The sequence below is a fragment of the Trachymyrmex septentrionalis genome, unplaced genomic scaffold (genome assembly GCF_001594115.1).
Source record: "Trachymyrmex septentrionalis isolate Tsep2-gDNA-1 unplaced genomic scaffold, Tsep1.0 scaffold16, whole genome shotgun sequence".
In the NCBI taxonomy this organism is placed as follows: Eukaryota; Metazoa; Arthropoda; class Insecta; order Hymenoptera; family Formicidae; genus Trachymyrmex; species Trachymyrmex septentrionalis.
Genome location: NW_017304758.1, coordinates 4,504,834 through 4,514,170, shown reverse-complemented (window position 1 = coordinate 4,514,170; position 9,337 = coordinate 4,504,834). Strand labels below are relative to the sequence as shown.

General features: G+C 39.7%; 2 protein-coding genes across 2 annotated transcripts in view; one reads left to right on the top strand and one right to left on the bottom strand.

Annotated features, from left to right (window-relative positions):
* Nucleotides 1-2,429, top strand: part of LOC108746073 (lipoma HMGIC fusion partner-like 2 protein) — a 14,426-nt gene extending 11,997 nt beyond the window's left edge. Inside the window, exons 4-5 of the mRNA XM_018482596.1 lie at nucleotides 398-511; nucleotides 1,040-2,429. Of these exons, the coding sequence (XP_018338098.1) occupies nucleotides 398-511; nucleotides 1,040-1,182 (257 nt within the window). The 3' untranslated portion in view covers nucleotides 1,183-2,429. The remainder of the gene's footprint in view (nucleotides 1-397; nucleotides 512-1,039) is intronic.
* Nucleotides 2,430-2,508: 79 nt separating this feature from the next.
* The window catches only part of LOC108746071, a 42,951-nt gene continuing 36,122 nt past the window's right edge, over nucleotides 2,509-9,337 (bottom strand). The window contains exons 6-13 of the mRNA XM_018482594.1: nucleotides 8,831-9,141; nucleotides 6,530-6,881; nucleotides 6,095-6,441; nucleotides 4,871-5,246; nucleotides 4,518-4,785; nucleotides 4,250-4,435; nucleotides 4,031-4,168; nucleotides 2,509-3,885 (exon numbers count right to left, since the gene is read on the bottom strand). Coding sequence (XP_018338096.1) covers nucleotides 3,661-3,885; nucleotides 4,031-4,168; nucleotides 4,250-4,435; nucleotides 4,518-4,785; nucleotides 4,871-5,246; nucleotides 6,095-6,441; nucleotides 6,530-6,881; nucleotides 8,831-9,141 — 2,203 coding nt within the window. The 3' untranslated portion in view covers nucleotides 2,509-3,660. The remainder of the gene's footprint in view (nucleotides 3,886-4,030; nucleotides 4,169-4,249; nucleotides 4,436-4,517; nucleotides 4,786-4,870; nucleotides 5,247-6,094; nucleotides 6,442-6,529; nucleotides 6,882-8,830; nucleotides 9,142-9,337) is intronic.

Genomic DNA, 9,337 nt, shown 5'->3' with positions numbered 1-9,337 from the left:
GGAGGCGGGCGGGATTTAGGTACCAACGATTCTTCCTTAGAAACTTATATACAACGTTTTGCTCCGATATGCTCGTATAAGGTTTGTCGGCCTTTTCTCAGGGTGACATTAGTGAGAATGACGTTAGATCTCAGAAAGCAATGATCGCTTCGTTTACAGCCGAGTATTCCGCGTGCGTAATGTGCTTTCAGTTCTGACAATGGTATCTCGAGAGTGCGAATGACGCAATCTCCATTGTGGCGAAAGGTTGTGCCCGGAATAATCAACGAATATGTACACACGCCTTAAAAAGCGATCCCATTGTCACGATTCGACAAAACCAAATAATCGGGAAATGGCATCTATGCAAAGCGTACTTTGTTATTGTCGTTCTAGTCCCGCGCATTGATTTTTATAGGAATACTATATCTTTTTGGGATGATTCTGTATCCTGCCGGTTGGGGTGCTGAGAGAGTACAGAGGATCTGCGGTCCTGAAGCCGATGCCTTCTATCTCGCAAACTGCAGTCTTGGTAAATTAAATTAGAAAGTTATAAAATTAGTGTTTTAAAAATCGGTTTTCTACATTTTTCTTTAAGAGACGGTTCTTAAATAATTGCAGTTATCAAAAAATATCAGTTCTAAGAATCGTGGCAGGCCATTGTTCTCCAAGCAAAACAGGTCACGATAATGTAAAAGGTGATTTTTGAAATGACTTTAAATAATCATTTTGGAGCTATTTTGATATTGTTTTGATGTCATCATGATTTTTTTGGTTTAGATTCTCTACACTACAGATTTACTACACGAAAACAGTAAAATAAAATTAGACCTGTGTTGACTGAATTAAATTAAAAAATCTATAAAATAAAAAAAAAAATGAATTTAATTCACTAGATTATTATTCAGTTTAGGAGAGACTGCGTTGCAAAACCGGCTGTGTTGACGCAGTTGAAGTGCTGGAAACTATATATAAATTTACTAAAAAAATATTAAGATCCAGTCTCGTACGCATAAAGTGTTTTCTTCTTATTTGTGTTAAAAAAGATCGTTTCTTCCAGGTTGGGCGTTTTATAGCGCGGCTATCGGTGTCGCTCTCACCTTCGTCTGCGCCGCTTTTAGCGGACAAGCGGAGAAGTCGACGGCCAGTGACAAGGTCCAGGACAAAATGAACGAAGGAAAGACCCTAATATGCTTAGCCTGAGCATGCAAATAAAATCAGCGAGGGGTCTGGCCTCGCCGTGTAATGGGTGCTACGGTGCGAAGCGTCGAAATGGGATACTAGAAGAAAACCAGTGCAACCAGAAATATTCACCTCGTTGTGTTCATCGCGTAGCAGAAATGGAGACGAAAGTTTTATCGTGGTCGAAATTGTTGCACGGAATAATTTAATTAACGGGCTTGCGAGGGAAATGGACGTTGTATTGCTGAATGTCATACGCGACGTATTGTACGCATGAAGATCAAGTATCGGATGTACTTACCGTCTTCCCACACTTACTGCCGCAATTTATACTGACGCCTACGATGCTCTGCAGAGAATTCCTATTTTATATCTTATACATGTTTTTATATGTTAAAGAAAAAATATAAAATAAAACGTGAATGTCTTTTTTATTCACTCGATGTGAATAAAGGTGAATGTATTCTACTGTCGCAACGAAAGAATATATCTAATGATTCTCAACATTTGTTAGCTCTATTAATTCTTCATACTGTTTCCAGGCACACCTGATTGATAAATATATATATATATATATATAATGGAATTTATTCATTTTATTCTCAACAAATTTCGTGAAATTCGGTCGAATGGTATAACTTAAATAGGTATATGTATATGAAATTATCGGCTGTCAGTCGATTATGTGCACACATATAAATAATGAAGGCACCAAGGGAATCAACAATCAATAAATTATCCGGGAATTTGTATGAAAATTTCGAATAAGACGAGTGTAATTGGCAATTATAATAAGAAATGTAACATTATAACAAAATCGCAATTACAGTTCGTGTGTGACGACGCGCGTGTGATTATTTACTTAGAGTATGAGTGTTATTTGGTTGATGACTTGCCGTTAGAACCGCTGACCATTGATCGGACGCCGAGGAGTAACGCTATCGTACAACTACGCGAAGAAAAGTGTATCGTATCATGACGAGAGATACTCTTGTCGCAGGAATGTCAAATTCGGCGGATGTGACACGTACGTCGATCACAGTCGGATTCTCGTCGCAGAGATCCGTCACGATAATGAGAATATTATCAGCATCTGCCACGCATCCAATATACATATCTCTCTCTCTCTCTCTCTCTCTCTCTCTCTCCCCCTCTTTTTTTCTTTTTCTCGACAAACGTTTCGAGTTATGTGCAATATTCCATGATTTATCAAATATCATCATCTTACAAAAAATCAGAAAATATGTCAGCTATCGAATGTTCCTGGCGCGATGAATCTCGTACGCGAAACCTGGAAACATCGTATTATTGGGAACGGAATTTTCTTTCTGAAGAGAACAGAATTAAATTATAGATCCATGTTTCGCGCGGGAGATGTGAGGGTGTAACTACACATAGTCATAATTAGAACAATAATAATAAAATAATATTTATCGCCGTGAGACGCGCAATATATACGATAATAAGAATAATAGGAATCTTTTTACTCCTAACTGCTGTTGACAATACCTCTCAACGAGGAAAACTTTATCGACGTCTGATAGAAAAAGCTATTAGGCGAACACTTGGCGTAGAGTCAGCCTTGTGCAAATGTGAATATTCATTAATTCTATTTACATACATAAGCTACGTAATAAATTGCCTGTCTAGGTCAAGGAAATTGCGAATTATCAAAATGAAGTCTATCCTGAATAAATTAGTAAATAATGCATTTTCTCTCGCCAGAAAGTATTATATATATCAAATCATTATATATGTTACAAATTCTCAAATTCATTTCTTTATCCTTAACCTAGACGCATCTTTCTTGATTTTTAAAACGCGATTAATTTCCATTAGAGGATTCTTGCGGAGCCACATACCTTCTTCAATCGCTACAGTTTCTAACTTCTGCCGCACACACGCAACTTATTACTATTTATATAAGTTAATAATGTCCATGAAGAGACATATAACGTAGAAAAACAATTTGATAAAATGCTACAGTAAATGTTTTCACTTTTTGTTTATAAAACATCTCTATAGACAAGAAGCGACACATCATCGTCGTGTCGCGTTATTGCGCTAGAATGCTCGGGATGACACGTCGAAGCTCGATGAAAAAAAAAAGGATGAGAAATTTATGCAAAACGTAAACATCTGCCCTTCATTAACGCGTGTGTATATCCTCTTTCTTATCTGCAGTAGTATTAAATTTTTAGTAACTTCAACACATATTACATGATCTATCTGCTTAATACTTTCCTGTTCCTCGCCGCGTATAACTCGCGTGCAATTTACGCGCGCGTGCACGCGCAGCGAAAGATAATATTTTGAATGGATAATTATGTAACAAGCGAATTTGATTCTTTTTGCCGAAGCTGATTGCGGTCTCGTGTACGAGCTAAGCCCTTTCTTTCTTTTTCTTTTCACGTTCGAACTGACGGTCTATATATTCTAATATTCCTTAGGAGCCGCAATGACGAGCGATCGTATTGCTCGGTCGAACTCAATTTATCGTTACGTTTCGGGAGCAAAGATCTCGACGGAATTGTCGACATTCTGCGCGTTGGAGCGCATCGCTCGTCTCCGTTCTTCAATCATTTGTCGTCGTGCTTGCTCCCTCGCCTCGCGCGCCTTTTTGTTCGCCTCGCTGTTCGCGGTCGGTTTCGCTTTGTGGACCGATATGCCTCGACGTTTACCGTTCTGTTGCGAGGCCGACGCGGCTTTCTTGTCTGGCACGACCTATGTGTATATAGAACAAAGTGATTGAAGGTGTAATCACGAAGAATCCAAATATTATACAAAAATTTGATTTTCATTGAAAAGAAGAAATATAAATTGAAAAATTAGATGTCGATTCCGTATCAACAATAATATTTGCTCATACCTCTTGCCATTGTGACTTCCTCAGTTTCTCTATCTGGTCAAAGAGTTCGTTTACTTGAACAACCTGTAGCATCACCATGTCCCAGAAGCCAGCCAAGTCTTCGTTTGTCGTTGGAAATTCTTCACCTGGCACCTGATTCTGAAATATCAGGATATGAGTCCGCTAGTTTTATTATTTGTTTGATATTCTAAATAAAATACCGATTAAAAATTTTCTTACGATATTCTTTTGACATAATCCTTCAAACTGCTGCATCTTCTGCGAGGTTAACAATCTAGCTTTTCCTGCAGCAGATCGCAGCTTACCAGCCGCCTCTTCTGGCAGTGCAACAATATCGCCGCTGGCTAATTCGGCCTCTGCAGATGCGGCCAACGACAGCAGTCTATCTGTCTCTTGTTTCAATAACTGAAAGCACAATATGTATGAATTCTTACTGCCGAAAATATGAATATTTACATCATAATATACACATTTATTTTCCAATTACCTTCATAAAATAATGACCATCTTTCTCTTCGACTACTTTTTCCGCTTCTTGAGCTTGTTTCGCTATGCTCGTCGAACTGGCGCTGGGTTCTAATACAGGTAACACTACTTTCGGCGCGGCTGGTTGCTGATCAGGTATGCTTTTACTAGTCGTATCACGCTGCGGTATGTCACCTTCTATGGTAATCGGAATCCTTCTTATTACGCTGGTCTGTGAATTTATAATTGAGGAACTCATCTGTTCGGTTTTCCGTGTCACCGGCGTTATCCTGAAAACGTAAAGTATTTCGTTGTCAAATAGAAAAAAAATTCAACAAACTAATTTTTATTTTACTTATAAAACATAGAGTTCACCTTTGTAATGGCTTTATAACTTGTTCCGTGCCGTCTGTGGGTTTTCTACTACTGACTACAGGGAGCTGTGCTCGAAATTCCGGGCGCAAATGTCGCAGAACAGGCAAATTTTTTAACGATTCCTCCGTGTTCGCGTTGTCTGCCGAAATGTCATTGTTATTACTGGATTTATTGAAACTACTGTCGCTGATGTTTAGCTTAGTGATGCTGCGTTTGAAGAAGAAACCTTGCGCTAGAGCACCTGGACCGTACAGCCGCTCCACTCGCTGTTGAATAAAGGATTTCTCGCTGTTTGACGAAGTGTTTAACACTTGATTCTCAATTTCTACTGATGAGCCGTTTAGAATACTAGTATCGCTAAACGATGTATCTGAAACTGCAAAATAAATGGAAAAAATTAAATAAAAAAATCTAAAATAAATATAAAATATAAGGAATAATAAGAAGAGTTAATTCATTTTCTAGAAAGATATTGGTGCGTATATACTTTTAAATAATTATTTAACAATTGATATAAAAATATTGTTTGACTCTAAAAGCTTTAAGTTTTTTAGAATCTTCTTTGCTAACAATAAAGAAAATAAATCCAAAATAAAATTTATAAGAAATAGCAAATAAAGGAAATATACTATAATATACAACAGAACTTACAAATAAGACAGTACAAAGCAGACTAACTACATAACGCACCGATGTATCTCTTACATACATCGAAAGACAACAATTGTTAAACATCAACGGTGATGTCAAAACATAAATAGATACGAGCCAATGTAACATGACCTATTGACATGAACTTAAGGATAAATTAAATATTATATTCTATATTTTAAACTTATTTAGTACAGAATAATGTGCATCATTAATAATATTATATACATTTATGTAACGAATGTAAATTATATTTACGGATTACTTGCTTTTGAAAGAATTTTTCATCAGGATTAGCTTAAATAACATTATAATTTCTCGAAATCTTATGATCTATAATTGTGGAATTTTTGGAATTCGTTCTCCTTGATACAAATAAAAACTTGAGGCGATATATGTATGTCGAAATTAATTCGTAATAATAAAAAACGGAATAAGTTTTTAAATTCAGTTCGAAAGAAAGTATATGAAAAAAATTACTTAAGAACTATTAGGGAAATAAATTTAGCATATTAATTTCATTTCTCTAGTTTAGTATATTAAAGAGTTATTGTGAAAAAGAATTTTCCTCACGATTAGTAACGCCTTGCTTCGAAGAGGAGAAACCTGTCCCCATAGACTTGTTCTGTTGTCCGCATGACATCATTGGCGACAATCCGGGACTCCGTTTGCTAGCGGCAGTGCTCGTCCTGATGGGACTGAGTTCGGGAAACGTTGGGTGCAACGACACTGCTTTGTCGACTTCCGAGTAACCCTGGCATGTCATGCTGATCGAATTTCTGCTCTCCATGTACGTCTCAACCTTGCACTCCTCCTTCACGCCGTTCGTGAATCCGTTTTGTCTCTCCATCGCTAACGGCGATATCGACTGACTCTTAGGCGGATATTGAGGCGTCGGAACGTTGAGATTCTCGTTGGATCTGTAATTTTTCAGATATTTACCTAATTGAGATTCGCGTGTGCATTTTACTGATTTTATACCGTGTAAAAGTGACGCGAGTGCCTCACCTGAAACCTGCAGGACTCGTGTCCCTCGTGATCAGCCTCGTGCCAGGACTGCTGTCTCTCGAGCGGAATCCTTCCCTTAATTTACTGTCGTACCTGGTGATTCCCGAGTAGCCGCTTATACTGCACGCTAATCCCAAGTAACTAGGCTTCTTCGCTGTCGTCAGCTCTGGCTCGGGGCTGCCATGATGAACGTTGCTGGCGTTCAGCTTCTTTTCATCGGGAGTAAGATGTGACTTCTGCAACGTCTCACTGCTGCCGTTTGCCAATTTCTCGGGTGGCGACACCGGTTCACCGTTGCACGATAGGTTCAGACTGTGCAGAGTCTTTTCGGACACGGAGTCCACGGTGTTTTCTGAAAGCGGAAATTTCGATCTAGCATTCGCGAAAATTCTTCGATCTTCTTCGGCTCCTATTTTTCCAAAATGAAAAAACGAAAGATGTAGAAATGATCATGAACGTCACACCGCGCGGTCGAAAGAAATATTACAGTCCTGTGTGAGTTTGGCTGCTCTATTACTATAACGATCACGAGCTAAAGTTCCGTAGACTGAACCGCAACAGAATGTTTAAATTGTTCGTCGACATTCGGATTCTTCTGTTACGCTTTTATTTAGGTTCACGAAATCTCACGATTCACTGTGCTCTCATTAACGATGAACGTCTGCGAGCCAACTGCTCGGCAACTGACGAGACATTCACCTTCGAAAAGCGCTGCCGCCCACGCACTGTGCACACGCCAGTTCGCGTTATACAAATTTTATTCGCGTCATAGTCGTAACGTGGCCTTATTTCCTAGGAACCGGTGGAGCGGTTCCAAGCTCGCTACGCCGAAACAACCGGATGGAAATTCAGCTTGGTCAGAGTACTCGACTACGATCAACCGGCGCAACACTTCGCGGAATTGAGATGAGCCAACGACAGTTCTCCGCGCTCGTCTAAATTACCGCGACGGTCCTGGAACACTGAGCAGAGAGAGACTCTCGCGGTAGAGACTCCGTCGTCAATGCCTTCTTGGCAACGACGAGGAAAAGAAGCGCGTTTGCACTTGGTGCTGCAAACTCGTCCGCAGTCTAAATCCGATCGGTATTTTGACCGGGCAAAAAACGTCCGCCGACCTGCGAGAAAGTAACGGTGGAGAGATCGGCGACCCCCGTCGGCCTTGAAGCGTCGAAAATCTACATGAATTTCGAGTAAAGATCTACGAAATATCGGAGATCGCAATACAAAAAGTAAGAATAAAATTTTTAAATTTAAGCTAATCTTTATTCCCGAGAAATTTTCCCCAATTCGCGATGCATTTGAATCTGTAATTTTGACGCCCGATTACTTTTCGCAAAGAGCCAAAGTGACATGTTATACATGGAAGGAGAACGATTTTTAAGTATCTAAAAGTTTACTAAATATAGATTTAAAAATAATTTTATTGGACCATCAAAATAATTATGTAGGACGCTCGAAGCTCATCATGCTTTAGTTTCTTATATAATTATTTTGATGGTAATAAAATTATCTTAGATTTGTATCTAGCTAAATCTTAGATGTTTCAGCAAAATCGTTCTTTCCATGTATGAGAGGAAACTTTTCTGATTAAGTGATGTCATGGTTGTTGGACGTTTAACGTGCGGCTTTCATCGTCAATTAAGTGCCGCATTTTCGAATAATTGAAAGAACTGGTTTACAGATAAACTGTACGATATAATCCTACGTTCTTTCAAGCGCATTCCACTTTTTTCCGCGGAATGACTTCCTCACTCGAGCGATGCTTCTAATCATTCTCGGCCCGACCGAGCTCTACGAGAAACGATCCTTCTCTTCGATAGGGAAGACTCGTCTTGCAGCAAAGTTCTTTTTTCAAAAAATCGTAACGTTCCTTCCTAGAAACAGTAACATCTAAAAAAAAAAAATCTATAATTCATCTAAAAAACATTTCAATTTTTGAATTTTTCTAGTTCCCTCTCTACGAAACCTTAAGTTATTTGTATCTGCAAATTACCCGATTTTTTAAATATTACGAATTCTAGATTATACCTCCAGATTTCCTTCTGAATATTTTCAAATGGATTATTAACTAGACAATTTGAAGAGATAAAAATAATTTCATCATTTCAAGTTAGATTTACTTTTATTTCAAGTTGCCTAGTGGTCAGTGAAGTTGTCCAGTCGAGAGAATAATTCAACCGTAGAACTTTATAGTAGAATTAAATGATTCTCGATAATAAGACGACGGTTACTAAGTTGTTATTGGTAACGTGCCACATAATCGTGGGGGGTTACGCGTTTCTCAAACACGGAATAGCCAACCTGATCGGTCGGACGCAGAGCGGTCGACGTCCAGGCTGCAGCTGCCGATGCTCTCCTGACTGGTCATGTTGGGGTGATGCCTGGTGGCGATCTGCGCTGGCGGTCGGGGGTCCGGGTCGAGGCGATGATAGTTGAGAGGTTGCACTGCCAGGGAGAGCGGTCTAGTGCGTCGATGTGAACGGATGCCACCGGCTCCGGGTACCGACGACGTCACCGTCGCGGTACAGGAGTCGTCGACGTCCTCCAAACCCGCCACCTCGCCACCGCCGCGCCGAGGCTGCCGCTCCTCGTCCACGCGATCCTCGTGCACACTGCACAGGTCCGGTTCTCATCCCGTATGCTGTCACGCGTGTCAGAGAGCGTTCTCGAGCTCGGTGCGGTTACGACATTTATGCGTGCGTATGCGTATATCTTAATACATGGTGTGCGATCCTGCGAACGCATTGGTGAACGTATATTGGTATACCAGTATTGGCTAACAATTAAAATGATTTCCCCTTGATAAAA